The sequence below is a fragment of the Micromesistius poutassou genome (assembly GCF_964030765.1).
Source record: "Micromesistius poutassou genome assembly, chromosome: 21".
In the NCBI taxonomy this organism is placed as follows: domain Eukaryota; kingdom Metazoa; phylum Chordata; class Actinopteri; order Gadiformes; family Gadidae; genus Micromesistius; species Micromesistius poutassou.
This window is the reverse complement of record NC_140291.1, coordinates 6,343,636-6,370,848: the sequence shown is the minus strand read 5'-3', so window position 1 is coordinate 6,370,848 and position 27,213 is coordinate 6,343,636. Positions and strand designations below refer to the sequence as shown.

General features: G+C 43.2%; 2 protein-coding genes and 2 pseudogenes across 4 annotated transcripts; 3 read left to right on the top strand and 1 right to left on the bottom strand.

The window, feature by feature from the left end:
- The first annotated feature begins 165 nt into the window (after positions 1 to 165).
- On the top strand, positions 166 to 2,794 carry LOC311366871 (aquaporin-8-like; annotated as a pseudogene). The gene is made up of 5 exons (XR_014684225.1): positions 166 to 425; positions 719 to 843; positions 1,776 to 1,990; positions 2,406 to 2,540; positions 2,660 to 2,794. The product of XR_014684225.1 is annotated as an aquaporin-8-like (transcript).
- An 864-nt stretch (positions 2,795 to 3,658) lies between these two features.
- On the bottom strand, positions 3,659 to 4,475 carry LOC311366647 (hemoglobin subunit beta-like). The gene is made up of 3 exons (XM_084485444.1): positions 4,318 to 4,475; positions 3,969 to 4,191; positions 3,659 to 3,854 (listed from the first exon to the last, which is right to left on the bottom strand). Exons 1-3 carry the CDS (start codon positions 4,407 to 4,409, stop codon positions 3,726 to 3,728), a joined length of 444 nt encoding a protein of 147 aa, XP_084341570.1. The 5' UTR covers positions 4,410 to 4,475; the 3' UTR covers positions 3,659 to 3,725.
- A 1,150-nt stretch (positions 4,476 to 5,625) lies between these two features.
- LOC311366791 (aquaporin-8-like) lies at positions 5,626 to 11,281 on the top strand (annotated as a pseudogene). Its single transcript, XR_014684224.1, has 4 exons — positions 5,626 to 5,629; positions 7,181 to 7,438; positions 7,700 to 7,823; positions 11,051 to 11,281. The product of XR_014684224.1 is annotated as an aquaporin-8-like (transcript).
- Positions 11,282 to 24,082: 12,801 nt separating this feature from the next.
- On the top strand, positions 24,083 to 24,888 carry LOC311367090 (hemoglobin subunit beta-2-like). Its single transcript, XM_084485919.1, has 3 exons — positions 24,083 to 24,240; positions 24,367 to 24,589; positions 24,704 to 24,888. The coding sequence occupies exons 1-3, from the start codon at positions 24,149 to 24,151 to the stop codon at positions 24,830 to 24,832; spliced, it is 444 nt and encodes a 147-aa protein (XP_084342045.1). The 5' UTR covers positions 24,083 to 24,148; the 3' UTR covers positions 24,833 to 24,888.
- The last annotated feature ends 2,325 nt before the right edge of the window (positions 24,889 to 27,213 follow it).

Here is a 27,213-nt window from a genome sequence, read left to right as displayed (position 1 = left end):
ACGGTGTTGATGCTTAATAGTGCTCGATTCTTTGCAAACAAACCAATCAAGCAACAAAAAAAAAAACGGGCAAAGAACCAGGCAACCATACAACCAACTCGGTCTTTAACAAGCTGAGTCGAGCTAAACCGCTGAGGTGAACCACCAGCACTAGTACAGTAAGCCATGGGCCTGGAGAAGATGGAGCTGGAGGACACAGAGGCCAGCCTGATGGACAAGGGAAGGGCGGCGGCGATCCCCCGATTGCACAACCGCTACGAGAAGATCTTCCAGCCGTGCCTGGCCGAGCTGATAGGCACCATGTTCTTCGTGTTCATCGGCTGCACGTCGGACATCGAGAACGTGCCGGCGGCCGGGAGACTGCAGCCCGCTCTGGTGCACGGTCTGGCCGTGGCTATCATGGTGGCCGTCATGGATAACATCAGGTGATTTAACGATTTAATTATTGCGTAATCTCGGAGCCACTGTAGGCCTATGTGTTGCAAAACGTGTTGCAGGTTCCTAAGGTAACTGGATACAAGTGCAGCAAGGGTTAATTGAATGGACTAGAATGGAATGCAATGGAGTTGAGTTGAGTTTAATTTAATTTAATTTAACTTAATTGAATTGAATTGAATTTATAAAAGATCCCGAGTCCTGTTAAGCCATAGATATATGGATCTATCTAACTCCAGTCCTCCTCATGTCTACTGACATTTCTGTGCTGTATCTCCTCCAGTGGCTCTCACTTCAACCCTCCCTTCACCATTGCCATACCTGTGTGGAGGCATGGAGCTGGTGGTGATGGTCGGGCCCTACCTCGCCAGTCAGGTTATTGGAGTGCTAGGAGCCGGCATGTCAAAGGTCAGCCTCCAAGCATTTCCAGCATTTCAGACAATTGTTGGGAAAATATCGTCGGTCCAATTACTCGAGCAGATAAACTGAGACGGAGAGGAGATCAAATTTGTCGGCACGGGGCCTCGGATTTATTTGGTGAAGTAGCAAAGGTTACACTGAGTCCTAAAGCATAGGAGATCGATCGAGCGAGAATGTCCCTAACAGTGCTGAGGTCGTCTGGAGCTTCACCTCCGTGGAGGCTCCGCTTCAGATGAGCATGATGGTTCTGTGTGTGTGTGTGTGTGTGTGTGTGTGTGTGTGTGTGTGTGTTTTATGTGTTCAGAGCTGGCGTGGGGGTTACCCAGGTCCAGCTCCCTGTTCAGCCCCCTAACCTTGAGAAGGGCGGGAGGCGCCCCGGGCTGTGGTTAGGCTATGTGCTAATTACTGTGATCTAACGGTGGGATATCTGACCGTATTCTGGGTTGACTTGACCTTACGGGCCATGACATAAAAGTTGAAAGGCATACCATAGATGTGATGTGTTTGTTTTTGCCCATCACAATGCAAATAGGAAGACAATCCATGATATACAAACGTTTGATACAAATACCAGAATATTATTAAATAGAATATAACTGTATTTGTCCCTAGGGGTTATTTGATTTGCCCATGCACAGGGCTGGCAAAATCAGTAAAACTGCCATCATAAACATGAAGTGTAGCCTACATATAAAACAATTAAAACACTACTACTACTACTAATAATAATAATATTACTACTGTTACTACTACTACTAATATTTATAAGAATATTAAACATTATTATCATTTTTATTTTTATCAGTTCACAATCATCACCCTTCTCCTGTCTTTGGACAGTATAGTAGAGAGACTAACATTGACATCAAAGGCAGCTCATCCTATGCTCCTCCCATCCTCAACGCCCCGGTGCCTCACAGCTCATGGTCCCTGCCGACCGCTACCTCAACGCCATGGGCGCCGCTTTCGACATCCTGAAGACGGAGGCGCAGCTGCCGGGCGCCATCTTCGGGGAGATGGCCATGACCTGCCTGATCACCATGGTGGTGCTGCTGGTGGCGGTCAACCCCAAGACCAAGACCCCCCTGGCCCCCTTCCTGGTGGGCTGCACCGTCATCATCAACGTCCTGGCCGGGTAAAAGAGTCACTACACACAAGTGTATACCTACATGTATATATAGATATAGTTATGTAATCATCATCTCCGCACACACAAATGCACACAAAGGTATCTGCTCACATATGCACACACACACACACACACACACACACACACACACACACACACACACACACACACACACACACACACACACACATACATATATGCATACATATGCACACAAACATATGCACAAATATATACAAAATATATACACACGCACAAATACACACACACACACAAACACATGCACACATTATTATTTATCAAATAAAAACAGATAATGTCTCACCACTAAAATTCATTAATATTCTCTGTATCTTAAATAATCATCCTTCCAAGGCTGTTCACTCACTTATTTCCTCATTCACTCATTGGCTGATCTCAGCGGGGATGTGTCCGGGACCTGCCTGAACCCGGCCAGAGCCTTCGGCCCGGCGGTGATGACCAACTACTGGACCTTCCACTGGGTGTACTGGGTGGGTCCCATCGGGGGCTGCTTCATCGCTGCGGCACTGCTCAGGTGAGGGGCCAACACGCGAAATATGTCACATTTCATTGAGGACCAGCTTTAAAATAAAACCTAAAGTATAATTTTGAAAAACAACTTAAAACCATTTTTTTTGTTTTTTTTTTACCCAGGCTGATTCTTGGAGATGAAAAGATTAGAGTGATCCTGAAGTGATCCCTCTGAGATATTCGTTTGGTAGTGGTGAGCTGTAGGAGACGATGGTGAAGACCCATTGCTGATGAGATGTCACACTCCACAGTTGTTATGCCATGTCTTGAAGCACCTGGTACTAATGTTGTCTGTGTTGTTAGTGTTAGTATTGTTGTTATATTTTCTGTGAATAAACTTAAACTTTTTAACTAAACTACATGTGTTGTCCCATTTGTACCAGTTAATATAAACTAGACACCATCAACTTTTTAACAAATGGGCATAAAGCCATCAAAAGGACATTTCCCCAGTGTGTACAATTGTGCTTTGTGTGAACTTTTGTTGGGAGTCATGATGGACTAGAATATTGTCCTCTTGTGCATATTGTGCAGAGATGAGATGGAATAAATCTAAAATGTATACCACTACTACTACTACTACTACTACTACTACTACTACTACTACTACTACTACTACTACTACTACTACTACTACTATACCACTACTACAACTATGATTACTTCTACTAAAATGTCTACTTCTACCAATATTACTAGTACTACTTCTACTAAGCTCTCCTCAATGGCCCTCACAGAACAGCTTGTTAATACACACACCCTCACAAGTGTCCTCCTTCTGTAAGTCCCACAGTGTCCTCCAGCTCCATCTTCTCCAGGCCCATGGCTTAGTGTACTAGTGCTGGTGGTTCACCTCAGCGGTTTAGCTCGACTCTTGTTAAAGACCGAGTTGGTTGTATGGTTGCCTGGTTCTTTGCCCGTTTTTTTTTTGTTGCTTGATTGGTTTGTTTGCAAAGAATCGAGCACTATTAAGCATCAAAATCGTTGTGGGGACCAAGTTGACATAGGCCCGGCCAGGGTCGTATAACGGCAGCGCTGAGCGTGTCGAACCACGGACCACAGCCGCTTACAGACCCGTTGCATGGGACTCATCCCCACAGCAGTAACAAAGGACACAACGAGTTGGAAGTAGGCCTACATTTTTTTTTTAAATTTATTCAAGAACATCAGCATTTTGTTGAATATCAGCTTAGTGGTACTGTTTGCCCAGAGCGGAGACGACGACAGCCAGGAACTTCGTCCACGCCGCCTGGGTCTCCACGTTGAAGGCGTTGCCCATCTTGGCGGCGATGACGACAGTCATGCAGACGGCCAGCAGCTGCACATGTGAGGGAGGGAGGAGGACGTTTAGTGAGGTTTAGGTTCGTTAAGAAGACTCCGACAGAGCACCGTGAGGTGAGAATAACTGGCGGTGGTTCGTGCATGCTCGTACCCTGAAGTTGTCGGGGTCCACGTGCAGCTTGTCGGAGTGGAGCAGAGACAGCTCAGCGTAGGTGTTCTTGATGTCGTCCATGTTCTTCAGGGCCCGATCCAGACCGTGCAGAATCTTGGTGCCGTGGGCGGCGATCAAGGGGTTGGCCAGGATGGTCTGTGCGCTGTACAGGTTGCCGAAGTTACCGAAGTACCTCTGGGTCCAGGGGTACACGATCAGACACCTGCAAGAGACCGGGGAATGATGGGTTAATTCAAGTGGTCCAAGTGGAGTCAAAACACTGATGAGTTTGAGTTCCACAATGCATTCTTACCGACACAAGGGTTAGGGTTTGGGTGCAGGTACATACCTGCAGAGAGACTTGCGGCCGATCTCTTCGTAGTCCAAGTTGGAGAAGATGCCATTAATGATCTGGCGCTCGTCATCAGTCCACTCAACCATGGTTGCGGTTTTGTTGTTGTTGCTTCAGTAGGTATAAGATTTAGGACTACATATCATTCGCTCTCACCCTCGGTTTTTAAGGGGTTCCCACCGCCCGCCCACAACCACGGAACGGACTGGAATAGGCTGGAGATGACACGCTTCAGATAAACCCATCGATGTGGAAGTTTCTGGACGTTTCGCTGTTCTGCAGGCCCATACATTTAGTTAGTTAGTTTGAGAAATTGGTAAACATTTCCGAGTTCTACAAACGACACATGGATCTGGATTTTGATTGAGGGTAGGCCTACTGCTGCACACCTTTATATAGGCCCATAAATAATCAAATTACATACACAAGAAGTGCTGCATAAGCAAGCACTAGAGCACAACTGGAGAGAGTAGCTGGTAAATGTAATGTTAGATTTGTAGTATTATTATTTTTATTTTATTTGTACATGATGATTATAATGATAATTAGAATACTTATGTTATGTATTATAATTAGAATTATAATACCATAATACCGTTAACTTGTAGAATTATGACTTGTTATTTTTTTGGTATTTTGCTAAATATTAAACAAAATGAGAAGAAAATGATCGGATTTTGGTCTTTGCACAGATTTAAAACAGAGAATGAATTGGATCAAATGTGTAGGCCTACGTTAAACAAGTCGCATAATTTCTTAAGGAGGATGTCGGATATAACATATATTTAACACATAGGCCTGATGATGTAACATTAGCACTGCTATAGGTGCTTGATAATCTGGGGTAGAAAAGGTGGGAGATGTGCCAGGGATCCACCCTCACTTATCAGAGGGCAGGCTTAATTTAAAATAATGTAATCGAATAATATTATATTCAATAATATTTAATTTCTTTAACAAATATTAATAATGCCTAACGCATGCAGGCTCACGCATGTTTGTGTATTAGGCTATTCATACCCACACGCACGCACGCACACACACACACACACACACACACACACACACACACACACACACACACACACACACACACACACACACACACACACACACACACACACACACACACACACACAAATTTTCATCTTTGACACAATAAATATGCTACTAAATTGACTAAATGCAGAAACCATATAGCCTACCATATTATATATATATATATATATATATATACCTTATACCATTACATTTACATTTACATTTAGGGCTTTTAGCAGACGCTTTTATCCAAAGCGACTTACAATGGGTAGCCTACATTTGTCATAAGAACTGAAATATCGCCGTCGGTACAGTAAAGATCTTCATAGAACCAAGTGCAAGTAGACTACTAACAATCGCCAGGCTAACCCCATTCCCCGGTATACAGCAGTGATAGCTAGCAATTAAGTAGGCCTACACAACACAATTAAGTAGGCCTACATGCTACACAATTAAGTACAATGAATGAATACAACCTGCATTAAGTGCGTTCATTACGTGCCAGGACGTACAACAAACAATAGTGCAACAGACAAATAAGGGACTGAATGGTTATGTCGAGTTTAGGTGAACTCTGAACAGGTGGGTTTTGAGTCGTTTGCGGAAGCTGGTGAGCGACTCCCAAGATAGAGAAGGTCCCAAGATAGAGAAGAGTTGTGATTTAGCTGATCGACCTTTTGTTGCTCTTAGTGATGGCGGTACCAGACGTCCAGCTGAGGTAGTTGAGCGGAGGGATCGAGCAGGGTTTGTGTGTGGTTTCACCAAGGCTTGGAGGTAGGCAGGGGCAGTTCCATCGACCGCCTTGTATGCCTGTACCATCACCTTGAATCTGATGCGGGCCTTACTACAGGCCAGGGAGCCGGTGGCGGAAGAGGGGAGTCACATGGGATACCATATATATATATATATATATATATATATATATATATATATATATATATATATATATATGCATATACACACACACACACACACACACACACACACACACACACACACACACACACACACACACACACACACACACCATATATAGGCTACAAGAAAGCTACAATTTTTTTTTTATTCTTGTCAAACAAATTATGAAACGTTGAGTATTACCCATCTTCTTTGCTAAAAATAGACCTGAATAGTATTTGTAAGTGCACGGCCTATTTAAACCTTTTGTTATATTTGACAATTCCCTTTAATGTTTGTAACATGGGATTTCTTCCATGGTAAAACACTTGATGGGCCTTGTGTTTGAGTGGTGCTGTATAAAATAGACGTGCCCTTAAGGTCATTAAAGGTCACGCAGCTCTTGACCACCGAGTGAGCGGTATCTGCGGTGGACCACGCGCTGTTATCTGAGGCTGCTCCGGCCCGCCCATATAGGCGTCCGGTCCGCTGCTCTGCTTTGATATCCGCTATGTATCCGATATCCGCGTCCTGGGACGATTGATTGAAGGAACAAAATTAAAGAGACCATTTTTTTTATGATGTAGAATACAACAATCTATACAACAATCGGAAAAGTATTTTGGGAGGTGTGTGTGTGTAGTCAATATGAAGTATTTAATAGTAGGCTACTGGTTTTAATGAGGTTATCTGACATTTTGGGTTGATATTATAATATTATAATACATAATGTATATAATATATAGCCTACTAATAACGTCACACAGAGTGGACATTTATCCTGCCTCACTTGTTGGGCAGTGGGCGGTGGCGGATTCAGGTGGGCGAACCGGGCAGCCGCATTACCCCCCCTCAACAACTCCGCCAGCCCGTATTCGCCCCCGTCAACAACTTCGGGGGGTGGGGGGGGGGGCGCACGGAGTGGGTCTCGCCCTGGGGGGCGTAATTCAATCGCCACTGGACACAGAGGCCGGCCTGATGGACAAGGGAAGGGCGGCGGCGATCCCCCGATTGCCCAACCGCTACGAGAAGATGCTCGCCCAGCCGTGCCTGGCCGAGCTGATGGCACCATGTTCTTCGTGTTCATCGGCTGCACGTCGGTCACCGAGAACGTGCCGGCGGCCGGGAGGCTGCAGCCCGCTCTGGCCGTGGCTATCATGGTGGCCGTCATGGATAACAGGTAAATCAGGTGATTTAACGATTTAATTATTGCTTAATCTCGGAGCCACTGTATGTGTTGTAAGACGTGTTGCAGGTTTCTAAGGTAACTGGATACAAGTGCAGCAAGGGTTAATTTAATGGACTAGAATGGAATGCAATGGAGTTGAGTTGAGTTTAATTTAATTCAATTTAACTTAATTGAATTTATAAAAGATCCCGAGTCCTGTTAAGCCATAGATATATGGTCGGATCTGACATTTCTGTGCTGTATCTCCTCCAGTGGCTCTCACTTCAACCCTCCCTTCACCATTGCCATCTACCTGTGTGGAGGTATGGAGCTGGTGATGGTCGGGTCCTACCTCGCCAGTCAGATTATTGGAGTACTGGGAGCCGGCATGTCAAAGGTCAGCCTCCAAGCACTTCCAGCATTTCAGACAATGCATATAGGAAGACAATCCATGATATACAAACGTTTGATACAAATACCAGAATATTATTAAATAGAATATAACTGTAGGCTGTTTGTCGCTTGATTTGCCCATGCAGAGGGCTGGCAAAATCAGTAAAACTGCCATCATAAACATGAAGTGTACATATAAAACAATTAAAACACTACTACTACTACTACTACTAATACAAATAATAATATTACTACTGTTACTACTACTACTAATATTTATAAGAATATTAAACATGACTTCCAGGGCGGGCGCAACAAGATGGCAGCATAAACTCTATCACTCTCCTGATCAATTAACTTAAAACTCCACTAAAACTCGAAATAGTTACTCAAAAGAAACAAAAATCCTATAGAATGAGTGGAGCTAAAAGAAAGAAAGTTACGGGAAACCTAAAAATGACGGGACAAATGAAAAGAGCATGAACGATGGAAAATCCACTGCGGAGAGGATGAAAGTTGACCGCGAGGAAGATGGACTGACTACAGCGAAAGCGATCCAAAATAACTAAAAGCATACACGATATGAAGAGCGAACTCAAGCAAGAATTGTCGGACTTTAAGAACGACTTCAGAAATGACATAGGCCTAATACAAGAATTCAATAACTTCAGGATGGAGGTAAATCAGAAATTGACGGATGTCGGCGGGGATGTTAGCCTACTACCCACGGCACAATAACTGAAGCCAAGGAGCGGGTGGAGGAGCTAGAGACGGCCAACACGGAGCTAAAAGATACTCTGCTCTGTGCTCTGAAACAACAGAAAACTCTCCAGGCTAAACTAACAGACATGGAAGGACACTCGTGCCGTAACAATGTCCGAATATATGGATTGAAAGAGGGCACGGAGGGAACTTCAATGTTACCGTTCATCACGAACTTTCTGAATAGGCTATTGGACCTCGGTGAGGACGTGGATTTACAAATTCAACGAGCACACCGATCACTCGGGCCTAAACCCCGAGATGAAGCGATCTCAATTTCCACCCTGATTAACTTCCAGAGGTAGGCCAACGACACCAAGGAGAAGATACTGAGAGCCGCATGGGCAAAGAGGATCACTCGTGAGGGGAAAGTGATTATATTTGCACACGACTTCCCTGCGGAGGTGAACAATAAACTTAAAGAATACAAAGACATTAAGAAGATTCTCAAAGAAAAACAAATACGCTTCCAAACACCATATCCTGCCAAAATGAAAATCCACTGGGAAAACGGACCCCGCCTCTACAACAACGCAACTGAAGCAGCTGAGGATATGCGTAGGTACGAGAGGCTATCCTGTGGACCCGCCGAGGACGACTGAAGCGTACTGGGAACGGAGGCTCACACAAGGCGTCCACTGGAGCAGAACGGGCCGAGATCTTCCTACACGAGTGCGCGGACGGCTCAGCGAATTTCAATTTTTATAGTGAGGTTTCGCTTCTACTACACCATTCAACGTTATTATGTATATATATCGGTTTGATTATATTTGAATGGTCCACTCTCCCGTTATTTTTATTTTTTATTTTTTATTTCATTTCGTTGCTATTTGAAACCCCAAACTATATTTACTAAGGGAAAATAGATCTGATCAGGAAGAGACCTAGAATGACATTCGGGGAAAACGGAGCTTTGCTTCTCGCAAAGAGGGAGCCCCTACATGAACGTGTAGGACTGTTTCTCCAAAACCACATACATGGACACAAGTATAGGCCTATGTGACAGGGCAGGGTAAAACCCTGAAGTTGGAAGTCGATGTTGCACTTGTTCTAAAAGTGCCTGTTATTTGTTTTTGTCATTGTTCGTTTGTTCATATTGTCGGCACATATAACTATTGTCAGGGTACAGACACTTTAAAGTAGCTTCTTGGAATGTGAATGGTTTGAATAATCCAGTTAAGAGGAGTAGAGTAGGCCTAATGGCTAAGATGAGAAGGGAGAAACCTCAGATCATATTTCTACAGGAAACCCATCTATCTAAAGATGAACATGAAAAACTAAAGCAGTTTGGGTACAAGAACACATTTTATAGCTCCTTTAAGACAGGCCACAAAAGAGGTGTAGCGGTATTATTACATAATTCCCTAAATTTTGAATTAGTAAAGGAGATTAGGGATAGTGAGGGCAGATATATTTTAGTGCAAGGTAGAATAGAAAATAACATGACCACTCTTATCTCTGTTTATCTACCTCCACAAAGTGATCCAAAACTAATGAAGACAGTTCTCGAGCTCATAGCCTCAGAGTCGCAAGGTACATTAATCTGTGCTGGAGATTTTAACACGGTAATAAATAGAGAGGACACATCTAACAATAAGAGAACTGTTTCACCACAAAATAAAATCCTGAGAAAGGGCCTAGAGGAGATTGGCTTACTGGATGTCTGGAGAGAACTTCACCCAACAGATAGAGACTATATTGTTCAGCTCCCCATACAGTATACTCAAGGATAGATTTTTTCTTCGTTTTTAAGAATGACAGAATTCTTAACTGTGATATCGGCTCAAGGGACATTTCAGACCACTCACCGATGTAGGCATGTAAATTGTACTTGGATAGTAGACCAAAAATAACAATTTGGAGACTCAATACAGCCTTGCTTAATAACAAAACTGTCATACATCAAATAAAAGCTGAAATTAAAACTTATCTTGAAATAAATTATAATGGGGAAGTAAACCCAAATATACTATGGGACGCTTTGAAGGCAGTTATTAGGGGTAATAGATAATTGGCTAGAAATTATTAAAAAGATTCGCGAGATGGAAAGGTTAACATATTAACAAAGGTTAATATATATTTGCTAAAATAAGGGTGTGGTTTGTGATGTGTTGTGATGTCTTATATCTTATAATCCTGTTTGCTTTCCGGTAGCTATCAAGTCAATTCTACAACCTCTGTGACCCATGCAACATTTGCGATAATAACAAAAGAATACTGTCGTGCCGACAGTTGTATCTGTTATCTGTACTGTCTATATCATTGTTTTGTTGCAAAAATGCTCAATAAAAACTAAGTAGGCCTATTAAAAAAAAGAATATTAAACATTATTATCATTTTTATTTTCATCAGTTCACAATCATCACCCTTCTCCTGTCTTTGGACAGTAGACAGTAGGGAGACTAACATTGACGTCAAAGGCAGCTCATCCTATGCTCCTTCCATCCTCAACGCCCCGGTGCCTCACAGCTCATGGTCCCGGTCGACCGCTACCTCAACGCCACGGGCGCCGCCTTCGACATCCTGAAGACGGAGGCGCAGCTGCCGGGCGCCATCTTCGGGGAGATGGCCATGACCTGCCTGATCACCATGGTGGTGCTGCTAGTGGTGCTGCTGGTGGCGGTCAACCCCAAGACCAAGACCCCCCTGGCCCCCTTCCTGGTGGGCTGCACCGTCATCATCAACGTCTTGGCCGGGTAACAGATTCACCACACACACCCACACAAGTGTATAGCCTACCTACATATATATATATATATATATCACACACACACACACACACACACACACACACACACACACACACACACACACACACACACACACACACACACACACACACACACACACACACACACACACACACACACACGCATATATATGCATACATATGCACAAATATATACACGATATATACACTAGTCACCTTTCGGCGAAATTCGCCGTTTTTTAAACAAAATTGGCCACTTGTGTGATTCGTGGAGATCCATTGAGAAAACATTGTGGGTGGGGGGGGGGGGGGGGGGGGGGGGGGCTACAGTCTGACGAAAACGAGACGATAACTAAATAAAAATCAATTTAGGATGACAAAAACTACTACGAAATCTTTTGACACTTTCGTTAACGAATAAAAACGAGACGAACATTTAAGCGGGACGATTTGGGAAGCGATCCAATCAGAACTGGGGAAGTACTGATCGTCCCACCCGGCAGGTCAACTAGCAGGCGATTGCTGCGTCGCAAGCAAGTCTCCCTTTGTAAACAGTTGAGATGAGGACTTTGTTTTAATGATTGATACAGTTGATAGGAGGCTGACTGTTCCCCAGAAAACGAATAAGCATCTGATTGACAAATCATCATTGGTGTTTTTGCAATTTTTTATTTTTCTGCAAAGAAATATATGAAATAAATGTATAAAAAATGATTTAAAAAATGATATAAAAAATTACATATATATATTTAAAAAAATGATATAAAGAAAAAAGAAAAAAAAAATATATATATATATATATAAAAAGAAAGAAAAAAATTGTTGAAAAAAATGTTTTTTTTTGACCTGTGCCCGCATTTTTTTTTTCCTGCGCCCGCATGTTTTTTTTTTTTTTTTTTTTTACCTTTTTTGGACATGCGCGTAGGTCAAAAAAAAAAAAAGCGCGCGCAGGTAAAAAAAAAACATGCGCAAAAAAACAGCTTGTTAATACACACACCCGCACAAGTGTCCTCCTTCTGTAAGTTCCACAACCCAACAAGTAAGGCAGGATAAATGTCCACTCTGTGTGACGTCATGGGCATCCGAGCCCCACCTAGAGTTAATATTCTGCCCCCATTCACCCCGGCCTTGTCTGTCTGTCTTTATCACATACAAGACGCTCAAGTTTTAGGGTGTTTAAAGGTGACATTTTGAAAATCTGCAAATTTCTGACATCACAAGTGGGCGTGTCCACCTAAATCTCTGCTGGATAGATCAGTCTACTAGCCTACCCAGTGGACTGTAGAAAACATTGCTCATCTATCCGCCATACATCTAGGTATACACACTCACTTGTTATGTTATGTCAAAACGGCTTGTAACAGCTAATCACTCACACAACTGTTGGTGGTATAATATGTCACCTTTAAGGTGCACCCATCGGCTGTTTTTCTATGCATTGATGGATCCTGAGGGCAGTGAACAGTTCAACAAGCAGTCCACATGGGTGAATCAGTTGGCTGACAAGGGCACACCCATGACTGGGTGCCAAGTGTCTGATGTGGATAATAAACTCTGCAGGGGCACAGGATCAACGGCTGAAAGCAATAAAATGGATGCAACACTGGACACACCGTCCCGATTGAAGTTAGCTTGATTGCTTTGGTCCTGGTGCACAGACAGAATAATTTAAACCTGTGTGGTGGCCAGTGGGCATCACTACAAAACATTGAATCAACAACATGGTTATGACACAATACAAGACAACCAACTTTAAAACAGATGTGTTTGTGAAACGACAATTAATTCCCTGGACTTTTATTTGCTCCAATCATTGCGTTAATCTAACAAGCCATGTACGGAAGGGCCTTTCCAAGCACGAAGCTGCACGTGTGCAAGGTAAAGATCACCAGTGCTGCTGATCCCAGTAATCCCGCCAGTAGGGACCTATACCGGAAACAGTGTGTGTGAAGGAGTGCTAACAGTCAAACTTTACGATATACGAAATATACGATATGAAGTTACAGACGATTCAAAATTATATAAATTATTAGTAGGCTATATATTATATACATTATGAATTTTAATTGTAGTGAAGACACTGGGAGTATACTGTATCTGGCGTTAGTTCAGGGGCTATCACTGAGTTCACACCGGGGTGCCGCCCGGCCAGAACACCAACTTAAGGCCAATTAACCTTCAGAGGGTCCAAAATGAAGAAGCAGGTGATGGATAGTGCAGGTGGTTTAATACTCTTTGCTGGCAATGAGATCATGTGGTTTCCTATATCAAAAGAACAATAACAAATACACACATGAATAAAGGAATAAAGCTATTAATCTCTAATGAACATAATTAAAGAGTATACTGAAATTACTACATCTCCATTTGCCTCTAATTACCACTATCACAGCCCCCCGTTTCCCGATGACGATGGATCCATGCTCGTACGATCCATCGTACGATGGATCTCACGATGCATCGTTAATTTTTGGCTAGCGTTTCCCGAAACTCATCTTAACATGAACGCGCGTGCTCTGCTCTTACGACGTCGTAGGATTGTAGCTGTCTACTGACACGGTGCTGAAATGGGCTCGGTAGGAGGGGGAGACGCAGCAATGTTGTTGGATTAAACTATATTTTGTGGCAGCAAAAAAATATCTCCCCATCAAGGCCAACAGCAGAGTAGCCTACGAAAAGAATAGACTAATATGAAGGCTACAAATATTAAAACACAATTGATTTAGGGTCTAGGCCGACATATGCTATATCAGTCCTAATCCTGAACGCACCCTGCGTAGGCCTACATTGTTTCACGGCATTTTCTCCCCTGAAATAATAAAATATTACAAAAATAAAAAATAGCATGTGTCTGTGTGACAAATATAGCATTTATTTAAATGTGCTGATTTCTGAAACATGCTTTGCGCCGCAAAGAGGGTGAGCTCTGATTCCGCAGAAGGTTTCATTCATTCATTCAGTGATTGGCGCGCCGCGCACTCTAGAAACTTTGGTGTCAACATTAAAAATGCAACGTTCCATTGATTCATTATCATTCAAACGCAGTGGCATTGACACGGCTATTGCTGTTGCTGGTCTAGATCGATTCCTGCCCATATTGTTGGGCAGGGGTACGATGATGCGGGCAATGTAAGCGGGAAAGGCACGCATCGCAGCACAGTTTCCCGCAGCAGTCTGCGTTCACTGCAGAAACAATGCTCTCAACTTGGCGATTGTGCACTCCACTAAGGTCAGGGATGTTCCTAACTGTCTGGACACGGTCCAATAAATAGTGAACTTCATCACAGCCTCACCAACACGCCTACAGTGCTTTATGGCAAACAATCGCAACAAAAAACGCCTGCAGAAATTATCCGACACCCGCTGGTCTCAGCATGATTCATGTACAGTAGGCCTATGTCTTCTGTCATTGATCAATATGAGGACATTTTAACCACGATGGTTGAATTAAAATCAGAGGGAGACAGCAAGTGCCGCTCGCAAGCGACTTCCCACACGAGCAACGGAATCATTCGATTTTATTATAGGCCTATGCCTTGTGATAGGGTTACCTTGTGACGTGGCGTTTCATCGGTACATTTATTTTTTTACAGGAATTTTAAATTGCTGCAATAAATTATTATTTGTGTTGACTTCTAACACGTCTCTGTCTTTGCTGTTTAAATCTAACAGTAGTCTACGAGTAATGTGTTGCCTTTCACGCATAAATCTGAATGGACTTTTGTTTTGAAAGAGCTCTTATTTTGAAGGGCAGTTTTCACCCTAATGTTCCTGGGTCATAGGTTTGTTTTGGTTTAGTAGTCTGAGGAGGCTAGCTGAGTTTGCACAGCTACATTTCTGTGTGCAACTGCATGATTGTATCACTGTAAACGTCAGGCAACGTCGTAAGTTGATAATTTCATAATTACATTCAGAAGTTAATGTTAAAAAGTACTATTTACATGAAAAATACATTTGATATATTTGTGGCTAAAAACGTTTTATTTAGGCCTACATTTATTTACATGAGGAAAACACCTGTTACAGAGCTAAATGGTAATTTTCGTATTTGTCTTGTTACAGTTTTCACTCTGACCTTGTACAATGAGGAAAAGAGCCACAGTAAAGAGCAACTAAAGCTTACTACGACTCACGTCTTCATTTATAAGGAAGAGTTTAGCTAGTTGTATAGCTGCAGTTGCTACACTGCAGTGAGGACAACACAAGTAATATATATGCGGGAACCACTGTTTTTGGGGTATTGCGAAATAGCGCCAGCTGGACATTCAGTGGTATTGGATGACGTGTTGGTGACTCCACTGAGGCTATAGTAACGATGCATCTTAGTGCTCTACGAGTACCCCAGAGGGGTGTTCCATAAAGCCGGTTTTATCACTTACCCAGCTAAATTAACCCAGGGTTAGCTGCAACCCTAGGTTTTCCGTTCCAAAATGAACACGGTATGTAGGCTAAGTTGCTAAAGAAACATATGCTCTCAATCAAACCTGGTCGGAGCAGGTTTTGCGCAGGTTAAGTTTGGAAGATAACCCGGTTTTGCTCAGAGTAGGCTATTTAAACCCGCGTTTATCGCAGCTTTTACGTGTTCGCCTGTTGATATCGGAGCGCAAATAATTCGTGCAATTCACAGATAGATTAATTAGACCACGGCTCGACATATTGTCCTTTCCGTATGACTTTTTGCTGGAGAGATATAGTTTTTCACGTGATTCTTTGATATATTTAAATAGCCTTCTCCAACCCTACATTGCAAATGTTACCAATCGTGGATCTGCCCTCAGTTCACTACAAACAATTTGCATAGCTTTCCGTTTTTTTGCGACGGGTAGCTTTTTGTAGTGTAGGAGATGCTGAGCACATAGGCAAAGCTACCGTCTGCCACTCAGTGCGTCTATCTTGCGCTGAAGTGGTTGTTGCGTAACTTCATCGTTTTTCCAGGCCATAAACCCAGGTTGCAGGTCAGCATTATCTACTTTAAGTGTTCCCAAATGGCTCCGAAATTATCCTTGTTGACTTTTCATCTGGGTGTTGTATTTCAGGATTTCCTAATGTAATTGGGTGCATTGATGGCACACATCCAATGTGAGCAATACATTTCAACAGGGTGTGTTGCATTATGAACATATCATAGACCTCATATAATTGTTCTGCTTGTGCAAGATAGCTCAAAGTTTGTATTTGATCGCAGGGCAATTCGATGGGGATCTCCTAGGAGATCGAGGGTATCCATGCCTCCAGACGCTCATCACCCCGTACCCTAATCCCGCTCCTGGACCACAGACAACATTTAACCTGGCACACAGCAGAACCCGCGTTAAGATTGAAAATACATTCGGGATATTGAAGTCCAGATTCCAATGCCTACGTGGACTAAGAGTTTGTCCGGAACGGGCATGCGATGTAATTGTTGCATGCGCCATCCTCCACAATATAGCCACTCTGCGCAAAGAGATGCCTCCCCCCTTTGACCCGTACCTCGAGGAGGAACACATTCCGCAAATGTTTGTAAGGGCTGACAAAGGATGCGAGACCACATTTGCAGAAATCATTTCAATTTAAAAAAAAAAACACACCAAACACTGTTTTCTTCCATCATTTTTATTCTTTAGTTGCTGAGGGACGAAAAGGAATAATTAGTACCTTGAATAGCAATATCATCATCGTCCACTTTGAATTTCTGCTCGAGATCGGTAAAATATGCGGCCCGTTTCGCCATTTTGATCAGGATTTCCATGATCCATACATCACGTCTTTATAGGTTTGCCGTGAACTCGCACAACCCTGTGTTAACCAACCCCGTGTTGATTGAACTAATTCATAACCGGTGCTGTGGAACTGATAGCTCTGGGTTAGTCGGCACAGGATCCATAGACGTCAGTTAGGCTGGGGACGCTGGGGACGAGTCCCCACCAGTTTTCGTCAAGATTCATTTTGTACCCACCACTTAAAAAGACAAAAAACTTGAGTTTAATTATTATGGATTATTACACGGCTCTCCTCAATGCTGTGGTATGCGCTGTTCACTTGCATGGTCCTTCCCGACTTGCAGTTGTGAATTATTTTTCGATAATTGACCGTTGCATAATGTCCGCTGTCAAGGAACGTGGCTCTGATTCACGTCTCTCGTATCACTCCGCAAGTAGTCCGGTAACTTATCAACCCCAGCGTATTTCGCTGCTAAGCAATGTCAACGTCTTTGGCGGACTATTTCTCTGCTGATCAACACTACGAATGGTAATAACAAATGAATTGTAAAAAGACACCGTGTGAAGTTATTTTTTCGTTTTGGCAAGTAGCCGTGTAATAAGCGGGATAATGTATAGAACGTCGCCGGTCATTATCTAGATAGAACAAGCCCCTTCAGGGCAAGACACCTTCGCATCGCGCGGTGTCCGGTTCGCCCTGTCCGCCCTGTCGGGGCTTATTATCCCGATAATGACCGGCGTTCTATAGATTATCCCTTACTTATTTTTGTATGAGCTGCCAGCCTGGCTTGGACAATGAATGAGGTATTAATACCAATACACTTTGGCTGGGATGCAATGATGAGGCATCAGACAATCAAGTCATTTTAGCCTGAATACATGATGGTAAAAAGCACCAGAGCAGGTCGGTAGTACCATGGACATACAGAGCGATCACCTGTAGAACTAAATGGATGTGGCAGGCTACACCACGGGATGCATCTGCAGACCACTGCCACATAAATAAACGTATTGCAATATTTATTGCTTACGATTTGCTGGTGCTGTGGTGAGGTGTTTTGTGTTTTTTTGCACTCAAGTGGTCGGCTGTCTTAACTCGATTGAAGTTAGTGTGACAGGTCGTCTCCCTCCTTACCAATATGGGGCACTGTCAATCTGCTGAGTGCATTAATTGAGGGGCGGGGCACTTGATATATATATACAGGTGCGCACACCTGTCCTCTCTCTCTCTCTCTCTCTTCCGCTTCCCTGTGGGGACTGGGCCGTTCGGTGTGGCCAGCGTGGTTGTGTGTGTGCAATCCTCATCGTTCAGCGTAACCGGCTGCTGGGGTTGTGGAGGACGCATCGCTCCGCCAGAAGCCCTTCCTGGGTGCGATTGCTTGCTCCTTTTGCTGGGAGATTTGACGCGCAGCGCGTCCCTTTCCAGTCGCTCTGGAGCGGTAATGTAGCTCAGAGTGAGGCCTTGGTTATCCACTGGCGCGGATTCCCTGGATCTGCGCTGCTGTTTTGGCTCCCTCTCTTTCAATACATTGTGGACGCGTCTGGCTTGCCGGGTGACGCCGGCGCGTCATTTACCGGTCTGAGTTGAACGCGACTGAGTCTTTGAGCCAACTTCGGCCTGGTTACCGGGCTCCTCAATTAATATCGTCACCTTCTCATTGAGGCTGATTTTTATTGATTGGTGTTATTGATTGATGTTATTGATTATTTTGTATTATTTAGTAATTTTGTGTTAAACCTTTTACTTTTCCTCCAGACCAGTCTTGTTCAGCACTTTTTGGCATGTTTTAATTGATTTGTTTCGTGTTTGGTTAGGCGCGGTGGCCCAGAGGCGGCAGTCCAGTTCCTGGTGGCGGTCCCCTTCACCATTTCCTTTTTCTTTCGTTTGATGTGTGAGTGTAGTGTCACGGGTGTTTTTAAGTTAAGGACCCTTCTACTTTGATTTGTCCCTGCCGCCTGGTAAGCCCCTGCCCTCTCCCTTAACTGTTTTTTTTTTTTATCCTTGCCCAGTGCTAATTTGTGACTATTATTATTATTAGTAGTAGTAGTAGTAGTATTGTGGGGGATTTTGGTTAATTATTTTTGTTTAATAAAGTATTCTCCTTATTTGAAACCGTCTCTCGCCCCTGTGGTATTTCGAACCTGTGTGTCTTTAGTTACATGAAGAACTGTTAGAAGTTCAGGATTTCCTGCGGGTGAAACTGCCGCAGGTGGCGTTGTCGCAACCTTTATCATGCCACATTCGCCATAGCCACCAAGTAGCCTAACTTATCCATGGTTTGCGTTCGTACAGTGTTGGGTAGTGGAGATGACGATATGGAGTAATTAGAGGAATAACTGTGGTGGGGAATGCATGAGTTTTGGTCAGAATGCCTGATGTAGATTGGATGGATGCGTGTTGTGAATTGAGAACAGCCAGCTCATGATGTGATACAGCGTTCAGCTGTGCAACAAATATTTTGTTTCAACATCTGTAGTGCTGTGTGTAGCCACATGTTTGCCCCTTCACAACTTAAACACGTAGTTAATTTGCTTTCCTAGCTCCTCTTTGTTTGTGTTGGTAGCTTTCCACTGTCGGTGGAAAAGCAACAATAGTGGGTCATAGCCCATGTCCAATGCTTTTTGGAAACGCTTTCTTCATAAAACGTGTCAGACATCAGTTTTTTGTATACCTTTTATTGGGAGCGTACCTATGTTCCCCGGTCGCGACTGTGTTTTTCGTAGGCGGTATCCGGAAAAGGTTCCGCCTCAAGCACTAGGATCGGACAGGCAGCCTGTCAGGCAAACTCACACGCTGACTCCTAACCATAACCGTAACCCTCACCATAACCCTAATATTCATGATTCTTCCGGATTCCACCTACGAAAAACACATTCGCTCCCCGGTCACATACAAAGCGGGTAACATAGGACCCGGGGAACATAGGGATGACACCCTTTTATTCATTACTAAGCTACATGGATATGCCGTCTTTCAGAACCTTTAATTACCTGCATTAAAGAGAAAAAAAAGATTGCATCCTCATTGTACCCAGCACTTCTGAAAATGCACTTTCGAATGCGTCTCTGTCCCCAGCACATTTCAAACCAAACTGACGCCCATGACAGGATCAATCAACCTAGAGTTCAGCGTTAACTCTGTTTGTTAAATCTCCGTTCTTGGAACACCCCACTGTAGCCGTCGTTAGCTACGACGGTTTTTACGACGTCGTTAAAACGATGCTTTCGGGAAACGGTCTGAAAACTAACGATGGATAACGATGGATCCATGCTCGTACGATCCATCGTACGATGGATCTCACGATGCATCGTTAATTTTCGGGGAGCGTTTCCCTAAACTCATCTTAACATGAACGCGCGTGCTCTGCTCTTACGACGTCGTAGGATTGTAGCTGTCTACTGACACGGTGCTGAAATGGGCTCCGTATGAGGGGGAGACGCAGGAATGTTGTTGGATTAAACTATTTTGTGGCAGCAAAAAAATATCTCCCCATCAAGGCCAACATCAGAGTAGCCTACGAAAAGAATAGACTAATATGAATGCTACAAATATTAAAACACAATTGATTTGGTCTAGGCCGACATATGCTATATCAGTCCTAATCCCGAACGCACCGTGCGTACATTGTTTCACGGCATTTTCTCCCCTGAAATAATTCCATATTACAAAAATGAAAAATAGCATGTGTCTGTGTGACAACTAGGCCTATAGCATTTATTTAAATGTGCTGATTTCTGAAACATGCTTTGCGCCGCAAAGAGGGCAGACTTTCTCTGATTCCTGCAATCCGTTTCATTCATTCATTCAGTGATTGACGCGCCGCGCACTCTCTAGAAACTTTGGTGTCAACATTAAAAATGCAACGTTCCATTCATTCATTTTCATTCAAACGCAGAGGCATTGACACGGCTATTGCTGTTGCTGGTCTAGATCGATTCCTGCCCATATTGTTGGGCAGGGGTATGATGATGCGGGCAATGTAAGCGGGAATGGCACGCATCGATTCACAGCACAGTTTCCCGCAGCAGTCTACTCGCTCTCAACTTGGCGATTGTGCACTCCACTAAGGTCAGGGATGTTCGTAACTGTCTAGACACGGTCCAATAAATAGTGAACTTCATCACAGCCTTACCGACGCGCCTACAGTGCTTTATGGCAAACAATCGCAACAAAAAACGCCTGCAGAAATTATCCGACACCTCTCAGCATGATTCATGTACAGTATGTCTTCTGTCATTGATCAATATGAGGACATTTTAACCACGATGGTTGAATTAAAATCAGAGGGAGACAGCAAGTCATAACCAGCAGGGGGGGCTGCATATGAGCTGACCAACACTACATCTATAAACATCACACACTAAACATAGTATGTCCCAACTTTGGGGGCTTTTCTACAATAGTATTATATTAATATTAACGCAAAATGTCGGATAACTTCATTAAAACCAGTTGCCTAGCCTACTATTAAATGCTTCATATTGACTGTTAGGTTTTAACTCATTCAATATGCCATATCCCCGGCCCCCTCCCCCCACACACCTCCCAAAATACTTTTCCAAACGATTGTTGTATAGATTGTTGTATTTTATGCATCATAAAAAAAAATAGTCTCTTTAATTTTGTTCTTTCAATCAATCGCCCCAGGACGCGGATATCGGATACATAGCGGATATCAAAGCAGAGCAGCGGACCGGACGCCTATATGGGCGGGCCGGAGCAGCCTCAGATAACAGCGCGTGGTCCACCGCAGATACAAAAAAAAAAGCTGCGTGACCTTTAATGACCTTAATGGCACGTCTATTTTATACAGCACCACTCAAACACAAGGCCCATCAAGTGTTTTACCATGGAAGAAATCCCATGTTACAAACATTAAAGGGAATGTCATTTAAAGAGAATTAAACAAAAAAAGGAGAATTGTCAAATATAACAAAAAGGTTTAAGTAGGCCGTGCACTTACAAATACTATTCAGGTCCTTTTTTTAGCAAAGAAGATGGGTAATACTCAACGTTTCATAATTTGTTTAACAAGAATTAAAAAAATAATTCGCTTTTTTGTAGCCTATATATGGCATATATGGTGTGTGTGTGTGTGTGTGTGTGTGTGTGTGTGTGTGTATATATATATATATATATATATATATATATATATATGGTATCCCATGTGACTCCCCTCTTCCGCCACCGGCTCCCTGTAGTAAGACCCGCATCAGATTCAAGGTGATGGTACAGGCATACAAGGCGGTCGATGGAACTGCCCCTGCCTACCTCCAAGCCTTGGTCAAACCACGCACACACCCCAGCTCGATCCCTCCGCTGAACTACCTTAGCTGGACGTCTGGTACCGCCATCACTAAAAGGTCGATCAGCTAAATCACAACTCTTCTCTATCTTGGGGCCTTCTCTATCTTGGGAGTCGCTCACCAGCTTCCGCAAACGACTCAAAACCCACCTGTTCAGAGTTCACCTAGACTCGACATAGCCATTTAGTCCCTTATTTGTCTGTTGCACTATTGTTTGTTGTACGTCCTGGCACTTAATGAACGCACTTAATGCAGGTTGTATTCATTCATTGTACTTAATTGTGTAGCATGTACTTAATTGTGTTGTGCATGCATGTTGTGTAGCATGTAGCCTACTTAATTGTGTAGCATCTGCTAGCTATCACTGCTGTATACGGGGAATGGGGTTAGCCTGGCGATTGCCTACTTGCACTTGGTTCTATGAACATCTTTACTGTACCGACGGCGATATATTGTTTCACTTCTTATGACAAATTTACTTATTGTAAGTCGCTTTGGATAAAAGCGACTGCTAAAAGCCATAAATGTAAATGTAATGGTAGGCCTATAAGGTATATATATATATATATATATATATATATATATATATATATATGGTATATAATATGGTAGGCTATATGGTTTCTGCATTAAGTCAATTTAGTAGCATATTTATTGTGTCAAAGATGAAAATTACATTTTTCATTTTCAAGTAGCCTAAATTGAAGAACAGTTGATTGCATTAATATGGCCAGTTCCTGTGGTGTGTGCGTCTGTGTGTGTGTGTGTGTGTGTGTGTGTGTGTGTGTGTGTGTGTGTGTGTGTGTGTGTGTGTGTGTGTGTGTGTGTGTGTGTGTGTGTGTGTGTGTGTGTGTGTGTGTTTTTGTGTGCGTGCGTGCGTGTGTGTATGAATAATACACAAACATGCGTGAGCCTGCATGCATATGCCTATGCGGCCTGCTGCATAGGCGTTATTAATATTTGTTAAAGAAATTAAATATTATTGAATATAATATTATTCTATTACATTATTTTAAATTAAGCATGAAACATATAGAGCCTGCCCTCTGATAAGTGAGGGTGGATTCCTGGCACACCTCCCACCTTTTCTGCCCAAGATTATCAAGCACCTATTAGCAACGCTAATGTTGCATCGTTATGTGTTAAATATATGTTATATCCGACATCCTCCTTAAGAAATGATGCGACTTGTTTAACATACACATTTGATCCAATTCATTCTCTGTTTTAAATATGTGTGCAAAGACAATCCGATGATTTTCTTCTCATTTTGTTTAATATTTAGCAAAATACCAAAAAAAATAACAAATCATAATTCTATAAGATAACGGTATTATGGTATTATAATTATAATACATAACAAGTATTATAATTATCATTATAATCATCATGTAAAAATAAAATAAAAATAATACAAATCTAACATTACATTTACCAGCTCTACTGCACGACTGGAGAGAGTAGCTGCAGCTACTCTCTCCAGTCGTGCTTTAGTGCTTGCTTATGACAGCAGTATTATTTATGGGCCTATATAAAGGCCAGGTAGTGGGTGTGCAGCAGTACCCTCAATCAAAATCCATATCCATGTGTCGTTTGTAGAACTCGGAAATATATAGGCTACCCATTTCTCAAACTAACTAACTAAATGTATGGGCATGCAGAACAGCGAAACGTCCAGAAACTTCCACATCGATGGGTTTATCTGAAGCGCGTCATCTCCAGCCTATTGCAGTTCGTTCCGTGGTTGTGGGTGGGCGGTGTGAACCCCTTAAAAACCGAGGGGGAGAGCGAATGATATGTAGTCCTACATCTTATACCTACTGAAGCAACAACAACAAAACCGCAACCATGGTTGAGTGGACTGATGAAGAGCGCACCATCATTAATGGCATCTTCGCCAACTTGGACTACGAAGAGATCGGCCGCAAGTCTCTCTGCAGGTATGTACCTGAACCCAAATCCTAACCCTTGTGTCGGTAAGAATGCATTGTGAAACTCAAACTCATCAGTGTTTTGACTCCACTTGGACCACTTGAATTAACCCATCATTCCCCGGTCTCTTGCAGGTGTCTGATCGTGTACCCCTGGACCCAGAGGTACTTCGGTGCCTACGGCAACCTGTACAACGCAGAGACCATCCTGGCCAACCCCTTGATCGCCGCCCACGGCACCAAGATTCTGCACGGTCTGGATCGGGCCCTGAAGAACATGGACGACATCAAGAACACCTACGCTGAGCTGTCTCTGCTCCACTCTGACAAGCTGCACGTGGACCCCGACAACTTCAGGGTACAAGCATGCACGAACCACCGCCAGTTATTCTTACCTCACGGTGCTCTGTCGGAGTCTTCTTAACGAACCTAAACCTCACTAAACGTCCTCCTCCCTCCCTCGCATGTGCAGCTGCTGGCCAACTGCATGACTGTCGTCATCGCCGCCAAGATGGGCAACGCCTTCAACGTGGATACCCAGGCGGCGTGGACGAAGTTCCTGTCTGTCGTCGTCTCCGCTCTGGGCAGACAGTACCACTAAGCTGATATTCAACAAAATGCTGATGTTCTTGAATAAACAAAAAAGAAAGAAATGTACTTCCAACTCGTTGTGTCCTTTGTTACTGCTGTGGGGATGAGTCCCATGCAACGGGTCTGTAAGCGGCTGTGGTCCGTGGTTCGACACGCTCAGCGCTGCCGTTATACGACCCTGGCCGGGCCTATGTCAACTTGGTCCCCACAACGGTTTTGATGCTTAATAGTGCTCGATTCTTTGCAAACAAACCAATCAAACAAAAAAATAAAAACAGGCAAAGAACCAGGCAACCATACAACTAAACCGCTGAGGTGAATCACCAGCACTAGCACAGTAAGCCATGGGGCTGGAGGACTTCTGGCGGATTTAGGTACGGGCGAACCGGGCAGCCGCCCGGGGGCGAATCTTTTTTTCCGTAGGATGGTAGGGGAAGGTACCGCCTTTTTCGCTGCTGATTGGTTAGAAGGGCTCTGATAAGTGATACAGTGATAAGTGCGTTCCGTCAGAATTGATTTTCACATTTTCATAGCCTGTTTAGCATAGCTGTTTGGGGGACCTTTGTGATGAGAGAGAGAAGGAAGTGCTAGTGATGGTGGTGTTTTTTTTGTTTTTTTTAAAATAAGTAGATAAAACTAAAAACAGTTGCAATTCGATGAGCAGAGGATAAACACACCAGTGTTTAAAAACAGAAGCAGATACATACGTTAAACATTACTAGTAATTAATGTGTGTGTGTGTGTGTGTGTGTGTGTGTGTGTGTGTGTGTGTGTGTGTGTGTGTGTGTGTGTGTGTGTGTGTGTGTGCAGCCATAACAGTTAAGTGGTCATATATCATATTTGTGCAAAGGAGTTGGAGACCATCATACCGGATCACCTTGAGGTTAGGATTAGGAATAAGTCAACGATAGGGAGCAGCTCCAGTAACAAATGGTTTTGCCACAGGTATGACAGGTAGCCTATTCAATGGTTAAGTTTAGGCTTACAGTTAGGGTGCGTTGTTCGTTGTGTTGATAGGTTCTAATCTCTACCTTTATTAATGATCTGTACTTTTTTCTATTACAATGCAAATAAAGAGTCAATTTTAAGCTTGCCTTTTGAAATAATATGGTTGATTTACTAACATTATATTGAATTTATTTAAACAGCAGCTTCTGCCTGAGGGGCACTGCAATTTCCTTTGCAGATACACCCCACTGGAGAGCGGTTTCACAGCCTCTTTAAAGCTCCAACTCTCCACCAGAGAGGAGGCAGAGACATGGCTGGAGGACTTCCAACGGTCATCAAGAGTGACCTTAACAGTAGAAAAAACTTATCCTATTACTGAGGATACAGTTCGGCGCAACAGCTATTGAGTAAGAGTTACAATAGTCCAGGGATGCAAACAGACCTATGGTCAAAAAATAGAGAGATTTTCGAAGCCCGCGCCCCCGCAGCAAATATCAAATAATGACATTTCCATCAACCTCTGCCATCCCCGGCCCACCCTAGTGCAAACAGAAATTCTTAAAATGAAAATACACTAACAGTCATTTGGAATTTAAAGTAAAGAACACTGACACTAATTTGGAAAATTAAATTTCATTTTTTAATTTCAAAACAGAACTTGGTAGACTTGCTGTAAGTCCCAATATACACGTCTAGCTCTTTCTACAGTTTTTTCTAGGGATGCACCGAAATGAAAATTCTTGGCCGAAACCGAAAACCGAAAATGAGGAAACCAAGGCCGAAAACCGAAAACCGAAACACCAAAATAAATTATTATGCCAATTATTAGTAGGCCTACCATTGCATTTATAGCTATGACTGTGTACTAACCTCACTAAAATCAAGGCATTGCAATTCAAAGAATAAATCAATTACAATTATTAAAAGTATAAAAATATTTATTTAGCACTGAAAAAACAACAACGCCGTTTTCCATTTTGCACTTTGCAGACGGTCCCTAAGCTCGCGGATGATAGCCGACAGCTCATAGAAGCTGTCAGCACTTTGCGGACGGTCCCTAAACTCGCGGTTGATAGCCGACAGCTCATAGAAGCTGTCTCATAGCGAGCCGTCGCTAAGGACGGCTCGTTTGGATGAAAACAAGGTTGTAGCTGGTTCTCTAGATTACTACATTTAGCTAGAGGTGTCATTTGTTTCACTGATGATCTATGGCGCAGAGGCGCTTATCCAGACAAGCGTGTGCTGGCCGCGGTTTTTGTTTGCGTCCTTACAATTTCCTGTTTCGGCCGTGTTGTTTCGGTGATAAAAGTGTTTCGGCCGAAAAAAGGCCGAAAATTTTCGGTGGCCGAAATTTCGGTGCACCCCTAGTTTTTTCTTCTTCCTTGCCAATGTCTCCAGGGCTTTGCGTCTGGCTGCATTCTCCTGTTTTGCAACATGTCTCAG

What these genes read in the sequence shown, in the direction of transcription:
- LOC311366647 (XM_084485444.1), bottom strand. Translation starts at nt 4,409, where the DNA reads ATGGTTGAGTGGACTGATGACGAGCGCCAGATCATTAATGGCATCTTC. An exon ending in GGCCGCAAGTCTCTCTGCAG is followed by an intron (nt 4,192 to 4,317) that starts GTATGTACCTGC and finishes GGTCTCTTGCAG; the next exon opens with GTGTCTGATCGTGTACCCCT. An exon ending in TGGACCCCGACAACTTCAGG is followed by an intron (nt 3,855 to 3,968) that starts GTACGAGCATGC and finishes TCACATGTGCAG; the next exon opens with CTGCTGGCCGTCTGCATGAC.
- LOC311367090 (XM_084485919.1), top strand. Translation starts at nt 24,149, where the DNA reads ATGGTTGAGTGGACTGATGAAGAGCGCACCATCATTAATGGCATCTTC. An exon ending in GGCCGCAAGTCTCTCTGCAG is followed by an intron (nt 24,241 to 24,366) that starts GTATGTACCTGA and finishes GGTCTCTTGCAG; the next exon opens with GTGTCTGATCGTGTACCCCT. An exon ending in TGGACCCCGACAACTTCAGG is followed by an intron (nt 24,590 to 24,703) that starts GTACAAGCATGC and finishes TCGCATGTGCAG; the next exon opens with CTGCTGGCCAACTGCATGAC.